Source organism: Emys orbicularis, chromosome 8 (genome assembly GCF_028017835.1).
Source record: "Emys orbicularis isolate rEmyOrb1 chromosome 8, rEmyOrb1.hap1, whole genome shotgun sequence".
NCBI lineage: Eukaryota > Metazoa > Chordata > Testudines > Emydidae > Emys > Emys orbicularis.
The window spans coordinates 98,387,026-98,412,277 of record NC_088690.1 but is presented as its reverse complement, the minus strand read 5'-3'; the positions used below and the strand labels follow the sequence as shown (position 1 = coordinate 98,412,277).

The following is a 25,252-nucleotide window of genomic DNA, read 5'->3' as shown; positions in this document are numbered from 1 at the left end:
GATTTAAAGTGTTATTCAGCATGAGAAAGATATCAGGATCTGGCCCTCTGCATGTTATGACTTGTACCTAAACACCAACTAATGCAAAATGACAGCCTCAGTATGCAAAATATTCATAACAAGAGTCTTGAGTCTATAGGTTTTGCATTTTGCCCTCAATTTTTGTAAATATGATCAGTTTTATGAAAGACCTGTGCAATCTTGTGTGTCGTGTCACTTGAAAACAAGACCACTTCTAAGTGGGAGGGGAAAAAAACCCACTTTCACTCAAAATGGATCTCTTTTAAAAAAAATATGTACCAAGACATTTTTAAAGTTTGAATTTCAATATTTTGTTTTGACATTAAGTTTCACATCAACATGCACAACATTTTGAAATTCTGTGTAGTTTCTTTTTTTAAAAATTACCAGTGTGTGAAAAAAATTGTAAAGGACAAAATAACCTGCAGCTCTATTATGAATTGTTTTCTGCAATACCTTGTGAAGAAAATTTTTTTTGTTGTTATTTCCACACAGCTCTACTCAATCCCTGCAGTACTGGCATAAAATGCTGCTATAGAGAGTTATTTCTGAGATAAGCATCTTGTTAATGGGCTTCCGCACAACAGGGACAGAAATTTCAAGGCCATTATTGCCCCCGTGATTTTTACAGGAAATAATTGTGTAGATCAAGACCTTAAAATAATAATAATAAAGGTTCAAATCAGCTACTGAAAGGAGCATATACATAAAACCACATTACTGCTTGTCCAATATGTTATAGTAGTACAATGCCAGCACATTCTGAACTATAAAAGGATTCTTTTCACTTATAAAATATTATCTCAATATATAATGTCCTTTTTCTAAAACCTCCTCTGTTAACAGACAATATTACGTTTTCTGATAGTGCACTTACTCGTTTAATACTGCAAAACTGATCAAAAGGCAATGCCCAGGAAACAAACACCATCCCTCCCCCCACCCTCTTTTTTTATTTCAGGTATAGCTGTTTACAATAGGGGATGGGGACTGTGCTTATAATTCAAACTCAACAGGTTGGCTTAAAACATCGATTTTTCCAAACATTCCAAAATTTCCCAAACATTATGAAGGATCATTGAACTTTGCATTGTTTCATTACATCGATGGTCTTTCTCCCACCTCGCTCCAGCATCACTAAATTCATCTAGCTCTGTCGATTTCCGTTCACCGTCACAAGGGCAAGTTACCTCCAGAAGTGCACACACATTTACAGCAATTAGAACCAATCAGTGTAATTTATATAGCTGGGGCATCATCATGAGCATTCATCAAATCAGCATCCAGCTTTGTCAACAATGATTGCAAAAACACAACAGCCCGGAGCCCTGGCTGCAAACAACCATAATTACCTGCATCCCACTACTTGACCAGTCTCCCTTTGTGCTTCCCGTGAACGAGCTTGTCTTTTTCACTAACTATTGCAGACAATGCTGTTTCCCTTGCAGTGCCAGCACGTAGCAGAGGCTTGTATTATTCCTTTACACAGACACAGGCAGTCTAGAAGGAACTCTTTCCTTAGTCTCAGCCGCAGATTAAACTCTTCCAGTTTCTGCAGTTCCCCTAGCTACTTTTAGACTGTAAAGGTAACTGGAAGAGCTCCCTGTCCAATCAGATGAAGGGAGGTGGGGTTAGAATAATGAACCTGAAGCTCTGGCGTCAGAGTAGAAGCATTTCAGCATGACCCAGATCTCCTCATGCAAAAGGGGGGGAGAAAACACCAGCCAACACTGGGCAAAAGAATAACAGGCAGTTTATGCCACTGCTTACAGTACTAGTCAAGAGTGAGCTGGCAGTTAGAATCTTCAAGGTACAGACACAGCATCTAGGACAGCCAGGTATTCATAACACCTTCACTGCAGAGAGGGAGCAGAGCTAAAGGGGGAACCTCATGTGATTTGTCTTTTACTTAAGAACCTGAGATGGATCCAAACTAAAATCCCCAGAACTGAATGCCCCAGACTTTAGCAATGGATCTGAATGTTGTGGTCTAGACCCAGCTCTGTTAAGGCACTGTCTTTACAGCATCCAGTCTGCGCTTGTACCTTCCTACAGAGATTGCTTTCCTTTTGGATGGTGTAAAGAGAAGCAGCCTCAGAATCCATAAGCTGTTCTACTGCTCCACTTCCCTACAAGTGGAAAACCTTTTTTTTTTTTTTTTTTTTTTTTTTTTAAAGTCAGCTACAGATGATGCTATGGAAACTCTCCTGGATTTATTACTTCACTGACTGTTTGAAGTTACCAATAGGAATTTTTATATTTTAATATTTAACTGCAGCTTGCATTTATCTTACAGATGTGAGATACACCACAAATCCAATGGCAGAATTGCTGGATTTATCCTCAGATTTGTTATCCTACTAAGAGATAATAAGGCCCATGCTGAATGAAATCAGAACAGAAGAACTGTGACTCTCAGTCCTGATACTGCTAATAACTAGTTGAGCATTTCCCTTTGCTCAAATGAAGGACTCTGTTTTGGGAGCAGTGGGATCTGAATTTATGGCAGAATTTAAGGTAATAGGGAGCATCCTTTGAACACAAGCACATGGATTAGTTAGGGAAATACATATATTCTTAGCACATGAAAAACATCTAACGTGAATTTACAACCAAGAGCCAATTTTTATAACTGGAATCTACAATAGAAATGCTGACAGACTAACAATATCATTAATGACTCCCAGTCCTATGTTCACTGGGAAAACCTAGAAGATTATTTAGTACAGTGGTTTTCAACCTGTGGTCCGTGGATCCCTGGGGGTCTGCAGACTATATCTAAGATTTCCAAAGGGGTCCGCACCTCCATTTGAAATTGTTTAGGGGGCCACAAATGAAAAAAGGTTGAAAACCACTGATTTAGTAGAACAGAAGAGTTGCCTTGCATGAGTACCGTTGAAGGCTAGTGATATCTGAAAGTGAACCGGTAGAACTAGCACAAAGATGTCATTGGCGCCAATTCACAACAGTGGATAAACATCGTACTGTGTCAGAATCAAAACACATACCCCGTGGAGCTTCCACTGACGGGCCCTGCTTGCAGCTTTTGCCACCCTTTTACATATACACAATTGCTACATCTAAATAAAAGAACTGCTTTCCTTTTTGTGAAGATACCCAGGGGAAAAAGCTCTCAGTCTGAGTCATTAGGGGTTGACAACAGGAAAACAAACTTATGTTGAAGATAATGCAAGTGCTGAAGGAAAAGGTCACTAAGCACTACCAATTCCCAAGGAGTACAATGCTGCATCTTCCAGTGGTGTCCTGTGTGAGGCAGAATAAACTCCCAGCTCAACAGCAGGACCTGGCACAACTCCTTCTCCAGCAACTATGCTTAAACAAGGTGAAGGAGTGCAATTCTAAACAATCCAAAAGGGCACAACTTCCTCTGACATGCACATCTAATACAGGCCAAGTAAACGGGAGTCTTTGGTTAATGCACTAAGATTCAGTATTTAAGCACAAACAGGTGAATTGGATGGGTATCTGCTTGAAATTTACTCAGAGTCCTCCTCTTCCACTAGGCTTTTACATAACACTGTAACGGATTCTTTGTGGACCATTCTCTACTTCTGTTGTTCCAAAGTTCTAGGCAGGAATACAGAGGGGATCTTTCCAGGGCACCACAGTACCCAGTGGGAGCACGTTCACCTGTTCTGAGTATATCTAGGACTCCACACAGAAATATTTGGTAGATACAACTTTGACAAAATCTGTCTCACTCTATTACATTTTTAGTGCACACATGTGGAGGGACTAGCACATTTAACTAATGCCAGTTCAGTGGATGAACTACAGAAATTCTACTTTAATAGAAGTCCCGTTACACTAAAAGAATAACGTTCTATGGAACTGGATGGCCAATAGTATTAGTAAATGTTCACAGAGCCTTTCACCCTAACTGGCTGGTTCAAATCAGTCTAAGGGCTGGTAATGACTGAAAGATGTTATGCTATGTTTTGTGTGAAATGAGTCTGTGACCTCAATCTAGTTCCTAGTGAACAGGTGTCCATGTCACCACTAGTTGTTGGTCCTTGCAGACAAGCCAAGGAGTAAATGGGCCTGGAAATGTAACTTCTGTATCTTTGTATGCTTTTTAGTGCATGGATCCTATGGGGCTATGCAGTCTAGAAATACTTTGAACGGTAATGGTCCCTCCAGGACAGGGATGCTTCAGGGAGCTGGAACTGTTGCAGTAACTGTTGTGTGGATAGAGAACTGTTCTCTGCAGCTGTCAATCTGTTATTTTTCAGAAGCACTAAATTCTTATTGTTTTAAAATTAGTATCTGATTCCCAACACTGGTAGAGCTGTTAGATTTCATGTGATTTTTGCTTAACAAGCTAAAAATATAGCCTTAATGAACTGCCTTAATGTGGAGTATCCCACAGTCTTCCTTAATGAATTTCAGTAGTAAAGTAATGTATAACTGAGATGTGAGTTAAGCCCTTGATATTGAAGAGCTCTAAAAACATACTTCGGAAACACATACCTCCACTGTTGTAAAACTGAAGAGGTTTGGTAAAGACAACACACTTATACCCATACTTCTATTGACAGTCTAGTATCAGAGGACAAAGTTTCTTCTGGTTTTCAGTGACTGAAACTGCCAAGCATCTACTTGCTAATCATATGTTTTCACAACAGGATAAAGTGAAACTCTTCCCATGCTATCACTTATTACGTCACTAAGCACAACTATTGAATCAACAAAACAACCGATTACTCTGTCCAAAGTGTCCACAAGGTCATTTATTGTAAATGTTATTTTGGTCAAGAATTTACAGTAATTTTAGACAAAGTGGTAGGAAGGCAATATGGGCTGAACACACAAATGGGCGCCAGAAACTCTGGAGTTCAATCCCAGCTTTCCACTAACTTGCTGTGTACCCTTTGGCAAGTCATTTTGCCTCCCTGTGTGACACAATTTTGTCATATGTAAAGTGTGGAATAATAATAACCCATGATATTTCATGTATCTGTTAATATTTGTACAGTGCTTCCAATGATGTAAAGAGCTACAGAAGATATGTTTATATACATGTAAATAACACAACAAATTAGAGGAGAGACTTTGCCATTGGTGAACAGATCCTTATCCAATATAGAAGTCAGTAGACTGTTAAACATCAGGAATTGACTTAAAATCTTATTTTTAATAAATCTAAATATTAGTGATGAAAAAGGACTATTAGATCATTTAGACCCTGTAACTTTAAGCAGCTATGTACAGGAAAGAAGAGATACCGGCTGTGAACAATGTAAATTCAACTGTGACTACCTTATTCGTTAACATTTGAAAAGTCTGTTAGGTACCATCATATATAATTCTTTTAAAGCATTGGGTAGCAGGTATTTAAGATTGAGCCCTATGACCTCACTTTCTGCACTCAGTGACTTCATTTACCTGGGATAGTAACTAATTGCTCATATTTTAGTGGTCACAAAATCATGCTATTTCTGTAAACAAATAGAGCATCAAAATCTTTTGGTGTTTATGGTAACAACGAGCTGCCATAAGTAACAAAGAATAATTCTCCTTTTATTTCTAAACACACTTTATTTCTAAATTTCTTTGGAAATTGCCACTGCTCACATCTGTCTAGCAACAGCATGATTAAGATGTTTGTGGAGATGTAGTAAGGTAAGCTTCTACAGACAATATTAATGGACTCTGCAGAAAGCACCTGACATTTCTTGTGTTTCAAAGTCCACTGAATCGGCTCAGTGAGCTAGAATTAAAACCCTTGTTTATCATGGCATAACATCTATACCTGTGACTAATACTTTTGCTGTCTTGTGGAAACAAACAAACCTCAGTACCTAACTACCGGGCAAAGCCGCACATTCCTCAGTTCTCATTTACAGGAATTTAAAAATTATTAGCAGAAGAACTTTCTGACCAGTGTTGTTGGCGTGCTTCTTGATGAAAAAAATATGGGAAAACATGGTTCCTGTCCCAAGAATCTTAAATTTAATAACAGACAGAACAAAATATTTAAGATATATAATGCATTGGAAGACCGGATAATAGTCTAATAATGCTGTGGATTTTTTTTAAAGGGACATGATCAACTCTAATTTGGCTCAGATTTTGAGTTTTATTTAAAAAACTCCAACGTCTCAATATCACAAACACTCGTGCATATGAGTGGCTACTCATGTAAGTAGTCCCTTTTACTTCAATAGGACTACTCACTTGAACAAGAGCTAAGCAATGCATGACTGCTTGCAGGGAAAGGGATCCAGCTATTTACAAAACTTCAGTCCAGCAAAATTGTTTCTATGACTGGTTCAATTCCATTCTTTTAAAGAAACACACATTCCTCTGTTATGTTTACCATCCAAACTTTTCAACATTGCACTAGTGCAGGAAAACCAGAAACAGAAACTGACTAGAACAAAAGGGAAGCTCACTAGTCCATTATCGTGGAAAACCTAAACAATGAGCATAAGTGGCAAAAAGTATTTGAACTCCCCCCCCCCCCAGTTTTAATAATCTAAGCTCTTGTTACTATCATAGTTAAAGATGTTTGCACCTGAATCTGCAAATATATAATACGGCCATAGTGCTTACTACCAGGTCTAGTCCCACTGACTTCAGTTGAATCACTCCTGATAAAAACAACATTAGTAATAATAGATGTGTCTGCTGGATCGGATTCAGAGGGTTTTTTAAAAATATTTTTTTAACTTGAGAGTGACCCTTTAATATGGATAGACTTTGAGGAAGAAGCATGTTTCTTACGAGGAATATCTGCTTGCTCTTTTAAAACTAAAATTTTTATAACCCAGGGGTCGGCAACCTTTCAGAAGTGGTGTGCCGAGTCTTCATTTATTCACTCTAATTTAAGGTTTTGCGTGCCGGTAATACATTTTAACGTTTTTAGAAGGTCTCTTTCTAGAAGTCTATAATATATAACTAAATTATTGTTGTATGTAAAGTAAATAAGGTTTTTAAATTGTTTAAGAAGCTTCATTTAAAATTAAATTAAAATGCAGAGCCCCCCAGACCAGTGGCCAGGACCCAGGCAATGTGAGTGCCACTGAAAATCAGCTCACATGCCGCCTTCGGCACGCGTGCCATAGGTTGCCTACCCCTGTTATAACCCATAAATTCTACCCTTTTCCATTTTCTTTGTATTAAGAGCACACATCTTGCTTCACCTCCGTTTCTCACATCCCCTGGGTCAGATGCTGAAAGACTATTAAACTTAAGGGAGATGAAGGAAGTCTTCAATCCAGACGTCAGTGGGAGGAGAGCATAGGCAATACAGTTTGTGATCCCTCTGGGGAGGGAAACTACTAGTTCTTAATCCTCACTCTCCTATAGTGATTGAATATTTAGCTATGCATGGATCAGACTTTTGAAATACCTTGTATGTTATTCTACTGGTTTTAAGTTGACATATTTGTAAAGAGAAACTTTCAACTCAAAAGAGAAATTTTCACATCAGATGTTGTAAACAAACCTTTCTTCTCCATGTTACTAATAACACCTTAAAGTATTAAAACAGAAAAAAAATACATTTATTATTTTTTTAAAATAGTGTTTTTTAAAATCCTTTATTCTACGGGTCCAAAATTGTGTGGACCACATGCTGCTTATTTAATTTTTGCCTTTCTCTTATCTTGGACAAAGAAAGTCATTTGTCAGTATAACTTTTGTTTATTATCAGTCTCACTTTCATGTTCTTTTTGGACACAAACCACATGTAACCACATGCAAGGGGCAAACCAGGCAGGCAGAACTCCATTGACCTCAATGAGGCTCCACTGAATCTGCATGAGTGACAGGAGAATCAGGGCCCTTTCTTGCAAAAGCTGCAGGGCAATATTTCTTTCTTTAAATGAAGACAACTGATGAACTGGAAATTTTAAAAAAAATAAGAGTGGAAATATTTTTGTTGGGTTCAGTTTTTGTAAAAAAAAACTTGTTTTTACAAGATCTTAATCTTCCACTTACTGAGAAAGTTAATTATAGTCTGCTAAAGCACTTCCCTCCATGTTTCAATTTTCTTCTCTTAGTAATTTAGTGCTCATGAATGTCATGTCTCCAGTAACTAATCATGCCCTTTTCAGTTAACTACAATGATGACTTTAGTTAGATAAGAACAATAGCAAAATGAACCATTAGCACAGGGAGAGGTGTCCTTGCTTTCAAGCTACAGCTAGCCTCACGCATCATTTATTATTATTCTTATTGGTTCAGTCTCCAAATTCAGCTGCTTCCAGGTAACCAGTCTCTTTGAATCCTGCCTCCAGAATGTTGTAGGTATTTAGGTTGCAGTAACCACAGTCAAAACAGATCTTCAAAGCTCCACACACCACAATAAAAAACGCTAATTACCACAGACTGAAGCCCTCTACTTGTGCACAGAATGGCTATAATGTGGTCAGCAGCAGTGCTCTGCTAAAAGCTGACATTCTGTGCTGCACTTCTTACAGAACTTGCAGCTCTGTGGGAGAAAGACCCCTGGCCATTTTGAGACAATCTTTGCATCCTCTTTCCTGGGCTGTTCCAGGGGCAAGTTGTGATGAAGTGGGATTTTATTCACTTTGTTATGTTGCATGTGAGTCTTACTGTCCTATACTATGTGTACCTCAGTTTCCTTGTGTATTGCACCAACGCTTAGGTGATGGGAATTGGGTGTGTGACTTTCGCTGAGGCCCTCAGGCAGGTGAGGCTCCCCAGCTCTACATGTAGGCAATGGCCAATGCCCTTTATAACCTGAGACCCAAGAGGGGGATGTGACCAGGTGACTCTTTCCCTGGGAAGCGAGACAAAGGCCAGGAGGAGGGGCAACAGGCAGGTCGGAGGTGGGGTCGCTGGAAGCTGGGAGACTGTGTTTTTTGGGACTGAGATGGGGGAGTCCAGGGCATCTGGCCCAGGGTCCCCCAAGATGGACTTGTCTAAAAGTCATTGATTTCTGTGCTAACAAGTTCTGTACTATGCTGTGTTCCTGTTGACTAATAAACCTTATGTTTTACACTGGCTGAGAATCATTGCTGACTACAGAGTTGGGGTGCAGGGCCCTTTGGCTTCCCAGGAGCCCCTCTCAGGTGGACTCGCTGCAGGAAGTGCACAGTGTGGAAGGGGATGCTGAATGCTCCAGGGTCAGATTCAGGAAGGTTGAAGCTCTGTAAACTTCTTGCCCTGGTGACAGTATGCTCAGAGAGAGGAGACATGCTACCCCAGAGTCCTGACTGGCTCCATATGGAGTAGTTTCAGAGCATCGCCCAATGACTCCATGACACAAGTGCAGCCCATTGGATGAAGTAGGCAATGCAAGGGCTGCCCTAAATTATGGCTGCCTCCTCAGGAAGCCATTAGCATGGCAACACTGCTGAGAATGCCTGTGATATTATGGGCCAGATTTTCAAAAAAGCTCAGCTCCCACTTGTGGGGGCTGAGGAGAGACGACGGCCAGACTGTCAAAAGAGTTCAGCCTAGTAGATGTATGCTTTTTAAAAATCAGGGCAGGGAGTTGCTGTGCTCTAAGCGCTTTTGAAAATCTAGTCCCAATTGTGGGTACTGAATACTTGAAAATGTAATCCCCAGATCTTTTGAAAATCTAACTCCATGTGATCTAGACCTGTTATGAACATGGTTAGACAACACAATGGTTAAAATGCCAGCCGTTAGTTTATATTCACTGTTGCTGCCATCAATGGAGCTGAACCTTGGGTAGTGCATTGGTGGAAATTAGAAAAAAGGTGACAGTGCAATCACACCATATGGTCCACTCAGTCCATGACTTCTCTATTAGGATTGCTAACAAAGGGGCCAGTTAATATACATGGCTTTTGGTGACCGGGACATTTGACCACTGGAAAGGGCAACTTATTTCACACAGGCCACCAAACAATAGCAATTTTCAAGGCACCTCTGACTAGGACTAGATTCACACCTGTCACCTAGGTATATAAGCCTCTATAGCTCATTACTACTTCCTTGAGCCATCCAGTCCACCTGATACATATTTAAAACTGTAGCTATCTTTTTAATCCCCTCTCATCTCACAGTGCAGTGTATGCATAAGACTATCTGCGATTTTACTAGGATCCACTATATAGAATTATAGTAAAAGATTTATTATTACCTCAGCATCTAGAAGTTAAGAATTGTTGGAGTGGTTTGATGCTAGCATGTTGGTTGATGGATGCTATTTAAAAAATGTATGGAAGTATAAACCAACCCACGTAACAAAACTTTTAAATTTTAACTGACCTTAGAAGTGGTAGTGCTCTCCTCTTATCATAACCTAATCAGATGTGAGCAAGCAAAAGAAACAAGGTTACATTATTCGGGTATATAGATGGTTAGCTGAATATAATCCTAATCAGTTTTATAATTAACCTTCCAATCTGAGTGAAAGTACACCAGCCTGACATTTTGTAAGTTAATTAAGCTTTCTCTGAGCTAGCACTCCTTTCTTGGAAACAGTGAGATAGGAAAGTTAAACGATGGGGTGACATTTTACCACACTACTGATAACATGGCTCTAATTAAAAACAACTGACAAGAAAGGAGATTCTCTCAGGTATTATCCTAATAAAATAAAAAAAATCCCAATTAGACATGTTCAGCAACAGGCAGCTCTATACATTCCAGAAGTAATCAATAGTGCTCTAGCAGAGGTCTTTAGGAGCACATTCCATAGATAGCTGGTAGTGATCAAAAAGCACCCTACTTATTTGGATGCCTAGATTTCAGATTGGAGGTAGAAGGGCTTTACTTAGGGATTGGAAGGTAATCTGAGGGCACTATAAGCACAATTACTTTTCCATTCCATTTCTCTAAGACTGGTATTAGTGTCTGCAGAGAAGTGAAAGGCAAGAAGCATGTTAACAGCAAATGATAGCTATAAATCAGTTACTTTACACTTTAATTAATACTTCTATTGGCACGATCAGGTAGTTAAGGGCAAAAAAAATTGGTTTTTGTCAGAGAAAGGATTTTTTTTTATTTTGTTTTTATTGTAATTTAAATGGAAAAAAAAAACACACCTCTGTTTGGAGTTAAACATTTGCCTTCAGTATTTCCAACTTAGCCATCACAGTGCTGAGCCAGGCCATGAGAGTCCAAAAGGGAAACTGACTGGGAATAAAACTAAAATAGGTGACTTACAAAAAATAAATAGTATCCATGGGGAAAAAGAAGTAAGATTTTTAACATTCATTTATTTTTAATTATCTCAGGTATTACTGGTGAGTTTTCTGTTTTGTTTTAAATATATTGGGCCAAGATCAGGCCTGGGTTAAGTGGGTCATTGACTTCAGTGGAGTTGTACCCACACCACCCATGTCTGCATTTGGCTCATTCATTATAAACTGACAGAAAAGTACAAGTCTTTTACAGTATATAGAGGAGTACATCTTAGTTGTTTACAACCACACATTAAATATATTAAACTGTTTATTTTATTCCTGTTGATTTATATAATAGTTGCCACAAACACGAGAACTACATTTTAAATAGCTTATTATACCGTCCTATTACAAAATGAAATGTAGCTGGAAATATTTTTCCAGAATCTGCTCAGCTCAGTGAAAATCTCATGTAATGAGAGCTGAGCAGATTTTATGTGAACTTGCCTGAAGGTCCTGATCCAGTAGGTGTGCACAGATCTTTGGCTGAATGCCTATCTTTCCCAGCTTGTGAATCACTCTGGGGCTTAGTCAGGAGACAGTGTCTTGACACCTATCATAAGGCAGTAGTCCACAAGCTCAGGTGCCCAGAGTGAGGCTGTACATGCCAACAGGAAATAACCTTGGCACCGAGTGAGTTTGGGTGCCAACTGGGCTAGGCAGAAGCTGAGTGGGGTTTGTGGATCACAGTGGTGCCTAGAAACAAGAATAAGGTATCTAAATACCCTTGTGCAATGTGCATCCCACCCTAAATGCCAAAGATCACACAAGAAATTAACAGGGTGAGTAGGGATAGGAATTCAGCCATTTCTATCTCAGAGATCCATGCTTAGAACACAGTGTGTTCACTTTTAGTCCCTCTCATTACTAGTATACTATCACTACTTAGCTCACCAGAGAGATCTACCTATAGAAGGCATTCAGACTGTGCCCAGAGTGTACCAGAGCAGCTAAACATCAGATTTCATATTAAAGAATTATTCATGAAGGACTCTTGTTTCCTGTTTCTTTCAGTTACTCTGAACCTTTCCCTCTATTTCCTTCTTCTTCTCTTATTCCCCATTATCTCAGCTGTGGTACTGTAAGAAACCCAATTTCAGTCTTTCTACAGGAACCTTTTTCTTACTAGCTCATTAAAAGATTATCACTGAGGTTTTTTTAACAGTTACCTTTGGGTGGGTATCGTTATTGTGGTAAAAACATGTTTGAATGTCACAGCTATGTTAGAATCACAAGTTGCTTTGGGGCAATAACTACAGCCAGCCAGAATAACTATTATTCAGCCATCATTTCTTGTGGTCCCTTCTGGAAGCTAGAGAGGATAAACATGCTAATTAATTAGCACCTTTCTATAATTAATAATGGCTTTCATGTGAAAGTAGGTAAGTTGTGAGAGTGGGGTGCTTGTTTGCCTACATGTGCAAAGATTCTAGCCTGAACTCAAATGGCCACTTGGATTCACTCCCCAGCTGTAGGTCTCTCCCTCTGGTGTAATCAGAGAGATGCTTCCTTCCCACTCACACCTGAAATATATTTAAGAGGCCAGGGTTGGTTCTTTTTCTCTTCTATGATATAACATGTCATGGGGATAGGGTTTTTCTGCTATGACCTCCAGCATCATGGTAATTCCCTGGAGAATCTTCATCTGTTTCTATTACTCTATCAGGTTACTGTCTTCTGTTGCTCTGTGTTCCCCCAGCTCTAGGGATGAGGTAGTGTCTGAGAGGACCCCTGAGCTGTTGCTTGTTCCTGAGGATGAACCCCCTGAACTACCTCCAGTGTTGCTACTGCCACCAGGTGTGAGAAATGGCTATGCCCTCTTGCCACCCCTTCTCAAGGTGCTGTCTGACCAGAGACCTCACAGTTGGGAAGGTGAGGCCCAAAGACTCCAACCAGATTCCAGAGCCCTGAGGTATATGAAGCGGCTATATAAGATGTCTGCCACGAAAGAAGGGATCCCAAAAGCCAACAAAAATCACCTCTACAACACTGTCTGGCTCCTCACTCCATATGCTGAGTGCAAACACAACCCCAAGGACCAAATAAAAGGTAGGTGAGGAAAGACCTGTGTTTGGGGGGAGGGGTAATTAAGATGCTCTTTCCCCTTTCCTTCAATGGGGTAGAATAAAGAAACCTCTATTCTCTACAGAGGTGTAACTGTTAAATCTACTGACTCTTCCCTTGCATTGAATGGGTTTTTCCATAATCTGCCTCTCCTTAAAGGGAATTTAGGCCAGGCTTCTCCATAATTTAGGCCTTTGACCCTACATAATACCCACATCTAAAGCTATATTGAGTAAAGTAGGAAAAAGAAATAATTAAAATCTGTTGGCTGTCTTTTGTCCTTTTACTGACTTTTAAATTCTGCATTTTACACAGTCAGCAAAATCTGCTTCAGTATTGAGATCTTATTAATGATGTGTTGGGATCCCATTACAAGAGGACTTCTCCAAATTAGTCCACTGTTTCTGCTGTACTTTCTACTAGAGAAGAACCACTCCATTTCCCCCACTTTATGAATATCCATACTTGGAAAGCATGACTTCCGATGAGTTAATTACAAACTGATGCAGCTGGGAAGCTTCAAGGAGAAAATGATGGGGTGGGGTGGGGTGAAAGATGTGGTCAGATCACAAGACTGGCAACCAGCAATTCTTGACTTCTAATCCTACATATATGGCTGTGGACATGTTACTTCAACTCTGACTCAGGGTTTCTCCATCCATATTTTTTTTTTAAAAAATTGTATGTGTATATGTCTGGCTACAGATGTGAATCTTCACAATATATTTTTAAGGCAAAGTGCTCTGTAAAATGAGATTTAATAAGTGATAAGATTTATTAATTATGACCTGCCACATAAACTGCAGCCAAACTACCGTTTTAGGTACATTGCTATAAAATCCCCTGTGTAGCATGGTAATGTAATGCTTGAAAGCAAAAACTAATTATGGGTGTGTCTCCTTTTAAGATGTCGTCTATGTTGTTATAGTGATTCAGGTGGCTAAACTTGAACTAACTCACAATCTCAATGTGCAGCTATGCTCAAAAAAGCAAACAATTTTAGGTTTAGTGGAATGGAGAATAGCATGAAATACTATGAGCAGCTACACTAAATCAGTAAAGCCCTCACTTAGAATATTATATGCAGTACTGGTCTCCCTATCTCAATAAATAAGGTTGCAGAATTAGAGGAGGTTCAGAGAAGGCTAACAACGATTAGTAGCAAGGAAAAATGCTCCAAATGAAACAACTGGAATTCTTTACCTTAGAAAGCAGATGAGTAAAAGGGGAACATGATAAAAGTATTAAAAATAACACATGGTATAGAAAAGATCAGGAGCATCTGTCCTCCCTATTTCATAATACAAGAACAAGGAGACAGTCCATGAAATTGAAAGATAGCAAATTCAAAGCTGACACAGGAAATACTTTTATATGCAATGCATAACCAGACTGCAACGCTCATTATCACAGGATGTCATGGAGGCCAAGAATTTAGCAAAATTCAAAGAGGGACTGGATATCTACATGAACAAGAATATCCAGCGTTGTTTGTAGTTAATGAAAAAAAATTTGGAAAAACTTCAAAGCCAAGGGGTTAACTACAACAGGTTAGGATGACTTTCATGGAGGTAGATCTTCTCACATGTACTTATTTCAGGGTTTCTTGCACAGCCTTCTGAAGGGCCTAGTACTGGCAACTCTCTGAAAGAATGTTACCCCTATAAACCAGGGGTCTAACCCAGTAGGCAATTCCTGTCTCCCTGTGGCTGACACTAAGGGAGGTTATTGTCAACAATCTTGCTTGTATAGCTTCCTCCTCACCCACTAGTTTCTAATACCTCTTAAAAGCCTGCAAAGATATTTTTTTCTCTGCCATTTCTATCCTATTCAGTTTTGCAATTCTTCCTTCCTTAACCTAATAGAAACAGATTTTTGCCTGCTGCCCCTTTTTTTTAATGAAGTATCACTAGTGTTGGCACAACTGCATGAACAATGTGTGGAGCCAGCAGGTCAATCCACCATTTGTTGGCTCCTCCAAAATGTTTGTGTGTGTGTGGTTTTTTGTTTTGACAAATTGATGCATTTTCTTTAGGGTAATAAGGTTTTGGAATCCTGGTGGACATTCCCTGCCAGACTATCAAATTTAAGTTCAATTGAATTTTGAGGTCTAAATTATTTCTGTTTGATTATGCACATTGTCAAGTACTACACCTCTACCTCGATATAACGCTGTCCTCGGGAGCCAAAAAATCTTACCGCGTTATAGGTGAAACCGCGTTATAATGAACTTGCTTTGATCCACTGGAGTGCGCAGCCCTGCCCCTTCTCCCCCCGGAGCACTGCTTTACCGCATTATATCCGAATTCATGTTATATCGTGTCGCATTATATCGGGGTAGAGGTGTATTGAAAATTGTTTAATCTCTACAGAGACTTTGTTTTCTTTCTCAGAAGACCTTCGCTCAGTGGATCTGCTTTTCAATCTGGATCGTGTTACTGCGCTGGAGCATTTACTCAAGTCTGTCTTGCTCTACTCCTTTGACAGATCAGTTTTTAGTTCTTCTGCCATTACATGCACGTGCCACTTAGCTGTTAAGGAAAATGATCCTTCTGGTCAAGTGTGTCCCAATGTACCTCAGTCAATTACTTTTAATCTGCACTTTGAACTCAGAAGACACAAATGGGTTGAGATTGATGTGACCTCTTTTCTTCAGCCTCTAATTGCCTCTAACAAGAGGAGTATCCATATGGCTGTGAATTTCACTTGTCTGAAAGATGATCAACACCACAACTCTAAACAGGGAAATTCCTTTAATACGGCATTGGTGCCTCCTTCTCTTTTATTGTACCTAAATGACACCAGTGAGCAAGCTTATCGTAGGTGGAACTCCCTTAGGCATAGAAGGAAGAATCCAATGTGGTCCCGATGGAGAAATAATCCACTTGCAGATTCCATGAAAGAAATGGGAACAGAAAATATGCAGAATAAAAGGGCATCTCGCCACCGAAGAGATGAAGATGTGAAAGAGAACCAATCTGCTCCAACTTATAATTTGAGTGAATACTTCAAACAATTCCTGTTTCCCCAAAATGAATGTGAGCTTCACAACTTCCGACTAAGTTTTAGCCAACTACAGTGGGACAAATGGATAATAGCACCACACAGATACAACCCTCAATATTGCAAAGGTGACTGCCCAAGGGTGGTTGGGCATCGTTATGGCTCTCCTGTCCATACAATGGTACAGAACATCATATATGAGAAATTGGACTCCTCTGTTCCAAGGCCTTCTTGCATTCCTGCTGAATATAGTCCCTTGAGTGTCTTGACAATAGAGCCTGATGGTTCTATAGTCTACAAAGAATATGAAGATATGATAGCTACTAAATGTACTTGTCGGTAACATTTAAACACCACTTTACTGCTACTTATTTCAGAATATTTTTCCAATACTCTAAGCCGTCTGTAGTCTTGACCAACTGAATGTCATAAGTGTAAGTAACTTCTATTAAATAGATATGCTATCAATTTAGCATGGAGTCCATGGCAGGTATCTGCATAATGGCATCACTTATTTTTGTAGCCCCTTGTAACTAATTGGAAATATGAAATTATAAATTTAAGGAAATTTTACTTAATTTCCTTTTATATGGAGAAATAATCCATAACTTGTCACTTTGATAAAAGTGTAAAGGATTTCATTCTACTGTAAGCTTTGATGCTATGGATAAAAATAAGGGGAATAAACACCTGTCATGTCATGGCATTTGTGTGGTTCTTGTTCAGTCTTACTTGCATCCAAAAGACACTTTATATTTTTGGCAAGTGTCTGAGCACAGAAGGAGGCTTTAGTATTTCTGACTTTCTCAATCACTCAATTTTTAAGTATGCTTTTAATTATTCAAACCAGTTCCCTCTCCTGGTTGATAAAATTCAAGGTTATCTCTGATAAATGGACAACCTGTTTTGCCAAACTGTTAGGGCTTTCTTAGAGGTTGGTGGTAAGTGACTATACTACTTATCTGGAGACAGTCCTAATTTTGTACCAGGAAGTCTAACTACATTTCTGGGTAGTAACTAGTAAAAATATTCTCATTCAAACATTTAAGAGAATTGTTTCTACAGTTAGCAGGAAAACGTACACTCCTTACTAATAGGTTATTTAAAACTGGCATTTAGTAACTTTTTAATGCTGCTGCTTTTTCTATTCTGGCCAGCTATGAACAAGAAATAACAGTTTAGACTGTGAACTAAACTTTAGAAATGAAACCATACTTGGTATGATTTTAAATATACAGTTTTGAAAAGAACATTTCAAAACATAAACAGTTCAGTCACACTTCCTACTGAAGTTAAATGTTACTTAAATACAGTAGAGTTATGAACTGACCAGTCAATTACACACCTCATGTGGAACCAGAAGTATGCAATCAGACAGTAGCAGAGAAAAAGCAAGTAGAGTGTTAAACTAATAAAATAAGGGAAAGATTAAAAAAAAAAAATTGACAAGGTGAGGAAATTTTCTGTGCTTTTTTTCATTTTAAATTAAGATGGTCAAAAGCACCATTTTTCTTCTGCTTAGTAAAGTTTCAAAGTTGAATTAAGTCAATGTTTGTAGTAAACTTTGAAAGAACCATAATGTTTTGTTCAGAGTTATGAACATTGCAGAGTTATGAACCGCCATTCCCGAGGTGGTGTTAACTCTGAGATTCTACTGTATGTATTGGTATTCCTAAACCTGAATACTTTTTTTTTCTTTTTTTAAAAAGCCAGGCTTAATTGCTTTAATTTTAAAGTTAATGTTCCCTACTCCTATGGATCTCCAGGGCTAAATCTCTGGTCCTGTTACTATTCTAAACATCTATTCCCATGAACTTCTGCTGTAAACATACACTCTGTAATGGAAACCTGCCCCCAGAGCTCTAGACAGGCACCTACTGCACATAAGACTAGTTTGAAGTCATTTTAAGATTTTTAGAACAGATTTTTTTTTTTTTTAAATTGCTCCTGAGTCCCCCTTTCACCTGGTGTGGTTCTACAATGCCTTTCTAGTTCAAAGCTTGCTCCTTAAGAGTGTCATTTTAAACAGCTAATCTATCATTAAGTATAAAGAGACCCTCTTTTTACCATAAAAATACTTTAAAATCTATGTTTTAGAATCCTGCCAGTTCGTTCTGTGATAGTGAGCTAGAGCAGTAAATGCTGTGCTGGGAGTTGTGCAGTTCCAAATCTAAAGCACAAGAGGTGAATGTGATTTATTTTTTTTATTTTTATGGACATGGGAGAGAGAAAATGGTAACTACCTAGAAAATATACCAAGGCAAGACATGTTCCACATGTTTACTTACTATAATCATGAGCTTCTTTCTGGAAAACTAACTGTTGTACATTGAGAACTTAAGAAATAGGGACTGTTCAGCTGTCTTTAACCGGAGGCTTTTACAGCACTTCACAACCCATCCTCTCAAGGAAGTATTACTGAGCTTATAAACTCTTCTGGGCAGGAATGTTTTTTTGTGTTTTGACAGTGCCTGTGACAATGCTGTCTTGGTTTGTGAGTGAGGCTCCCAGGTACTACTGTAATACTAATCCACATTCTGTAGATGGGGAAAACAGGCACAAACAGATGAAGTGATTTAATCAAGTTCAGAGAGGAATTTGACTCTCTGTAGTGAGTTAAAGATCCTTACTTTAACTGAGAATATATTATTGCCCTTATATAAATCCATGGTACGCCCAAATCTCAAATACTGTGTACAGATGTGGTCTCCTCACCTCAAAAAAGATATTCTAGCACTAGAAAAGGTTCAGAAAAGAGCAACTAAAATGATTAAGGGTTTAGAGAGGGTCCTATATGAGGAAAGATTAAAGAGGCTAGGACTCTTCAGTTTGGAAAAGAGAAGACTAAGGGGGGACATGATAGAGGTATATAAAATCATGAGTGATGTTGAGAAAGTGGATAAGGAAAAGTTATTTACTTATTCCCATAATACAAGAACTAGGGGTCACCAAATGAAATTAATAGGCAGCAGGTTTAAAACAAATAAAAGGAAGTTCTTCTTCACGTAGCGCACAGTCAACTTGTGGAACTCCTTACCTGAGGAGGTTGTGAAGGCTAGGACTATAACAATGTTTAAAAGGGGACTGGATAAATTCATGGTGGCTAAGTCCATAGATGGCTATTAGCCAGGATGGGTAAGAATGGTGTCCCTAGCCTCTGTTCGTCAGAGGATGGAGATGGATGGCAGGAGAGAGATCACTTGATCATTGCCTGTTAGGTTCACTCCCTCTGGGGCACCTGGCATTGGCCACTGTCGGTAGACAGATACTGGGCTAGATGGACCTTTGGTCTGACCCAGTACGGCCTTTCTTATGTTCTTACTTTACCTCTTCACTACACCTAATGTAAAAACCAGTCTTGCAAAAGCTTAGTGATAAATTACAGTGTTTACATAAAGTTTGGTACACCTGATGAGGCCATGGCTATCCTACTTGCCATAGTGGACAATCTGATGTTTCAGGGGAAGACTTAAACAAACCTTCATAATACAACTAGCAAAGACCCTGATGCTGTAGACTCTTATGTGTGTGAAGTTACTGGGTTGAGTTGGGCAAATAAAAGATGATAGGAGCAAGTCCTAATTGTGCAATGGTGTAGCTGCTAGGATGAAGAATTCTAGCCTGATCCTTGCAACTGTTCAGGTTACAGCTTGAGGCAGGAAAGCTGACCAACCTGAGATTTTACAAACTGAAATAAAAACTTACTTTTTTATTTATATACATATAAATAAAAAAACCTATAAAATTATTCAGCCCTAACCTAAATTTTAACCATTAGAAAATGTGTATGCCAAAATACCAATGGATTCTATTTACTGACCTCTCAGGACCACAGTAGATCAACAACGTACTTTGTACACAATTTCAAACGGGTGTGAATTTTGACTGTAACCTCTAATCTCGGGCCAGTATGACCCTTCAGTAGCAGTACAATATGCTGTCATGTAAGACAAGCTTGATTCTTATACTTGGCTACTTTCAGTGCCCTGCTCATCAGACTGGTTCTTCCATCCTCGGTGCCTGGGCCAGCAACAATCTTTCTGGGTGAATCATGTGGTGTTGACAGGCTTCTTAGGGAAGATGATGCAGGGCCTTTGTGGTAGGAGGGAAGCACTTGGAAGATGCTGAAGGTGAAAGAAACCTTACCCTCCTCTCGTTAAGGAAGAAATTCAGGAAACTCCCCCAAAACAAGCAAAACTGGTCTGAATGAACAAGACCTGTGTCAAATGCAAGGTCAGGGTCTGGGGCTACCAGGTTAATTAACCTATTGGCTGTAATAGCAGCAGCTGCTACTCCTGTAGCCCCTATGCATGGATCAGTATGACCTATCTGGAGCAGGGGCCTAGTACCTTGACCTCTGAGTGGTGCTAAAGTCCCCAGCATGGTCACCCCACACCCAGCCCTGGCTGCGCTCTACAAATAGAAAAAATAATTAATCCACTGAGAGGTGGGGGGAGGGGCAGAGTAACCTCAGGAGAGGTCATGCCTTGGGGATGGGAATAGTACCATAGAGACTGTGTGTAGGAGTAGTTCCCAATGGGGGAGGGCAGTAATGGGAGGCCAGAGGGAGCCTAGAGACCCTGTGAGGTATTGGGGGGCAGAGACCATGGAGACCCCATGGGAATAGTGAGGGGGCAGAGGGACCCTGGAGACCCCGCGGGGGCAGTGGGGGGGACGAGACTAGAGCGACTCCGTAGGAATAGTGGGGCGCAGAGGGACCCTGGAGACCCCACGGGGGCAGTGGGGGGGATGAGACTAGAGCGACTCCGTGGGAATAGTGGGGGGCAGAGGGACCCTGGAGACCCCACGGGGGCAGTGGGGGGGACGAGACTAGAGCGACTCCGTGGGAATAGTGGGGTGCAGAGGGACCCTGGAGACCCCACGGGGGCAGTGGGGGGGACGAGACTAGAGCGACTCCGTGGGAATAGTGGGGGGCAGAGGGACCCTGGAGACCCCGCGGGAGCAGTGGGGGGGACGAGACTAGAGCGACTCCGTGGGAATAGTGGGGCGCAGAGGGACCCTGGAGACCCCACGGGGGCAGTGGGGGGGACGAGACTAGAGCGACTCCGTGGGAATAGTGGGGCGCAGAAGGACCCTGGAGACCCCGCGGGGGCAGTGGGGGGGACGAGACTAGAGCGACTCCGTGGGAATAGCGGGGGGCAGAGGGACCCTGGAGACCCCGCGGGAGCAGTGGGGGGGACGAGACTAGAGCGACTCCGTGGGCATAGTGGGGGGCAGAGGGACCCTGGAGACCCCGCGGGGGCAGTAGGGCGCAGAGGGACCATGGAGACCCCGCGGGGGCAGTGGGGGGGACGAGACTAGAGCGACTCCGTGGGAATAGTGGGGGGCAGAGGGACCCTGGAGACCCCGCGGGGGCAGTGGGGGGGACGAGACTAGAGCGACTCCGTAGGAATAGTGGGGCGCAGAGGGACCCTGGAGACCCCACGGGGGCAGTGGGGGGGATGAGACTAGAGCGACTCCATGGGAATAGTGGGGCGCAGAAGGACCCTGGAGACCCCGCGTGGGTAGTGGGGGGGATGAGACTAGAGCGACTCCGTGGGAATAGTGGGGTGCAGAGGGACCCTGGAGACCCCGCGGGGGCAGTGGGGGGGACGAGACTAGAGCGACTCCGTGGGAATAGTGGGGGGCAGAGGGACCCTGGAGACCCCACGGGGGCAGTGGGGGGGACGAGACTAGAGCGACTCCGTGGGAATAGTGGGGTGCAGAGGGACCCTGGAGACCCCGCGGGAGCAGTGGGGGGGACGAGACTAGAGCGACTCCGTGGGAATAGTGGGGCGCAGAGGGACCCTGGAGACCCCGCGGGGGAATAGTGGGGCGCAGAGGGACCCTGGAGACCCCGCGGGGGCAGTGGGGGAACGGAGGAACCGCAGGGGGTAGTCGCGTAGGGGTCCCGGCCTCCCTCGCCCTCTCAGCCTGCAGGGGGCGCTGCCGCCTTCCCGTCCTTTCCGCCCCTCGCTCGGGAGGCGGGGCCAGGCCGCGCGGTGAACCCGGATGGCGCCCCGGAAGCGGAAAGGGGGCCCTGGCAAGACCGCAGAGACGTGACCTCCGGACGTCCGAGCGAGCGGGCCTGGGTGAGAGCGGAGCGGTCTGGGCGAGTCGTTCCTCCGCCTCGGGGAGCCGCCGCCGCTGCCGGGGCCTGGCGGGTGTGGCCATGGGGCTGCGGGGGCCGTTCGGGCGGGGGGGTCTCCCCCCGGGCTGCGGCTGCCCCCGGAGAGTTACTGGCACAGTCCGGCTCCCTCCCTCCCAAATGCGGTTCGGTCCCATCCCCACCCAGCCAGACCTTGTTGTAACCCCGGCCCGGGCCCGGCCGGCCTGAGTCCCCAGTGGCGCTGAAGTGGGATCCCGGGGTGGAAGTTGAAGTAACACCGCGTAGCTTCCTCTCTGCTCATCCCGCCTCTAAAGGTGTCTCAGCCCCTTCCAGGTGGCTTGATTGAAATGACCAAGTGGAAAGCCTCGATTTAAATCCTTGATTTTAATCAGCGTTTCCATTTGTACCTCAGGCATTTTGTGGAGAGAGCTGCATTCTCATTGGTAGATATAACCCTCAAAACATGTTGATTTTCAACTTCAGTAGAGCCTTTACGTTACATTTGGTGCATCTTTTTGCTACTTAGTGATGATACACACGATGGTGTCTCCTGGATTCAGAGGCGGGGTCCAAATGCTTGTGATGACTTTGCCAGTCTCTTGCACTCAGTAACACCATCTCTAAGTCCTCCGTGGGATCAAGCCTTTAATACAGTACATGACCTATTGTGCTGTATTTATAACGCGTGATCTCAAAACTTAGAAGTTCATTGACTGATTCTTTATATAGAAAAGCATCCTGTAGCTCAAAGTTTTTGATGGAGGCTTGTGAGTGCAGCATATTTTTTATTTAAATGTTTGAAGAGATTATAATAAATTTAGGCCTTAACATATTTTGTATTAACTTCAGCTTTTGTTTTAACTGGATTTATTTTTAAAAAGAAAAACTATGTAAATGTTAAAAATCCAATTTTTTTATCATACAAATCATCGATTTGGATCCACCCTGAGGAATATTGTGTTTAAAATCAGTCTATCTCCATAGTAACTAGCACTTTGCTTTTGCAGTACAGGCAATTAAAAATGGGTGGCCTTTTTGGAAACTTGGAAAGAGTGAGGCATGTGATCACTTACAGCTTGTCTCCATTCGAGCAGAGGGCATTCCCTAACTACTTCACCAAAGGAATTCCAAATGTATGGAGGCGATTTCGTTCACAGGTCTTCAGGGTAGCTCCTCGTAAGTCCTAATTCCTTTGTTTGAGTGAATTATTTAAACTTCTGAACTGCCTTGTGTACCATATGTACTGCATTCACTAACGCCAGAGTTAAATTAAAGATGCTGATTGGTGTCATTTCTGCATCTATATTTCAGATCTTTGATATTTTTAAAAAGCTTATAAAATAATCTTTCCCTGCCCACAAGCATGGAATTTTATGTTAAAACTTTTATAAGAAGATCTTAAACAAATTCAGGGAATAAAACCATCATCAAAACTACAAATGCATGAGACAATTTGTGGAGCAGGTATGCTACATAAAGGGAGATGAAAGAGAAAATGTTCTAGATATGGGGCCAGCAGCTGTCATGGGTGGATTTAAATCCAGAGGAATGGGCTAAGAGATGTCAGGAGGAACTCTTCATATACCATAGGGCCATTCATAGTACATGCACGATTGCCTGCAAATCTAGGCATCCATAATAGGATGATGGCAGAGTGCAAATACTCATCGGGATGATTTTTAAGTGTTTAACTCTTACCTATATTGGCGAGGGCTTTAAAAATCCAAAGGAATCGCCTTAAAACATGGTGATCTCTACAGTAACACTTCCAGAGTCTATCCCAGGACCGTAATCAATGCAGCACAATGCAAGACATTTTCACGTATCTACTGTAATGTAACTTGTAGATATTCACTGCTTTTTTTATTTGTTTTGTTTAAGCTTTTGTGGTGGCCTATGTTGTTTACACCTGGGGGAACGAAGAATTTGAGCGACTGAAAAGGAAGAACCCTGCTGACTTTGAAAATGATGAGTAATACAGTTAATATGGAGATCTCAGTGTATTAATGTCAGTGTCCCTTCCTTGTTTCTAAACTTGTTCACATACACACAAAAGGATATTTATTATAGCAGGCTGCGAAAGCTTGTTCAATAAATCTTAGTTCCTATCCTGTAGTGTTGTGTGGAATTCTTGTCTTTGACTGCTTTGTCTCACTCACTTGATACAACTGAAGCTCCCTGACAGATTTTAAATTCTGCAGAATCTAAGTTTTCATTTTAAGAGTGTCTAGCCTTTATCGCCATTAAAGACATTCCAGACACACTGAATGTAACTGATGCAGTGTTGTCTTCAGGCAGACAAAGGTGAGCTCTGGTCCTTCCCCGAGCTGCATCCCTGGCCACATCCCCAGCCTCCGCAAGACTCCTCTCCCAGCCCTGCAACAGCCTCGGCTGCTGGCCATGGTTCCATTCCCAGCTGGGGACAAGGCTGGGAATGGAGCCGCACCTGGCCCAGCCCCAGCTGCAGCTCTGCCCCGAGCCTCAGTCCAGCCCGAGACCCACCCCCAGCCTCAGCCCCCTTACTCCTGTCAGCGGTTCCCCCTCCCCCAAGCCATGGCTCCAGGGGGGCATGGACAGCTGTAAGGGGGGGGGATGCGACCCTCAGAAGTTCGGGAACCACTGCCCTATTGTGAAAATGATTAATGGTTTTATTTAGCTGGCTCTTGTTTGAGGTGTCTAATTCATTGGCCACTGGGATAAATTAGGTAGTGGTGTTACCAACACAGAACAGAACTGTTTCTCAGTTCAGGGATGGTCTCTGTAAAATAAATAGTCTTTATACCTGAGATAGGTTTCTACTAGGCTATATTTAGATAATTTCCTGTCTGTAATGGCTGTTGTAGAGCTATATTTATACCCAAGGTTTTTCCTTTTCCAGCTTGTCTCTAAAAAGTAATCGGAACAT

At 41.7% G+C, this 25,252-nt stretch overlaps 2 protein-coding genes across 3 annotated transcripts; both read left to right on the top strand.

The window, feature by feature from the left end:
• The first annotated feature begins 12,775 nt into the window (after window positions 1-12,775).
• On the top strand, window positions 12,776-16,581 carry GDF9 (growth differentiation factor 9). Its single transcript, XM_065410151.1, has 2 exons — window positions 12,776-13,220; window positions 15,629-16,581. Exons 1-2 carry the CDS (start codon window positions 12,776-12,778, stop codon window positions 16,579-16,581), a joined length of 1,398 nt encoding a protein of 465 aa, XP_065266223.1.
• Window positions 16,582-22,258: 5,677 nt separating this feature from the next.
• On the top strand, window positions 22,259-24,453 carry LOC135882708 (cytochrome b-c1 complex subunit 8). Of its 2 annotated transcripts, none has more exons than XM_065409695.1 (3): window positions 22,259-22,330; window positions 23,355-23,523; window positions 24,229-24,453. In XM_065409695.1, the coding sequence occupies exons 2-3, from the start codon at window positions 23,370-23,372 to the stop codon at window positions 24,321-24,323; spliced, it is 249 nt and encodes an 82-aa protein (XP_065265767.1). In that variant the 5' UTR covers window positions 22,259-22,330; window positions 23,355-23,369; the 3' UTR covers window positions 24,324-24,453. The 2 variants fall into 2 exon arrangements, with proteins under 2 accessions (XP_065265767.1, XP_065265768.1); XM_065409696.1 differs by lacking the exon at window positions 22,259-22,330 and adding an exon at window positions 22,699-22,790.
• Window positions 24,454-25,252: the final 799 nt, after the last annotated feature.

Bases quoted from the DNA above. Each gene is read 5' to 3' on its own strand.
- LOC135882708 (XM_065409695.1), top strand. From the start codon at position 23,370: ATGGGTGGCCTTTTTGGAAACTTGGAAAGAGTGAGGCATGTGATCACT. The intron at 23,524-24,228 runs GTAAGTCCTAAT...GTTTTGTTTAAG, and splicing joins GGTCTTCAGGGTAGCTCCTC to CTTTTGTGGTGGCCTATGTT.
- GDF9 (XM_065410151.1), top strand. From the start codon at position 12,776: ATGACCTCCAGCATCATGGTAATTCCCTGGAGAATCTTCATCTGTTTC. The intron at 13,221-15,628 runs GTAGGTGAGGAA...TTTCTTTCTCAG, and splicing joins CCCCAAGGACCAAATAAAAG to AAGACCTTCGCTCAGTGGAT.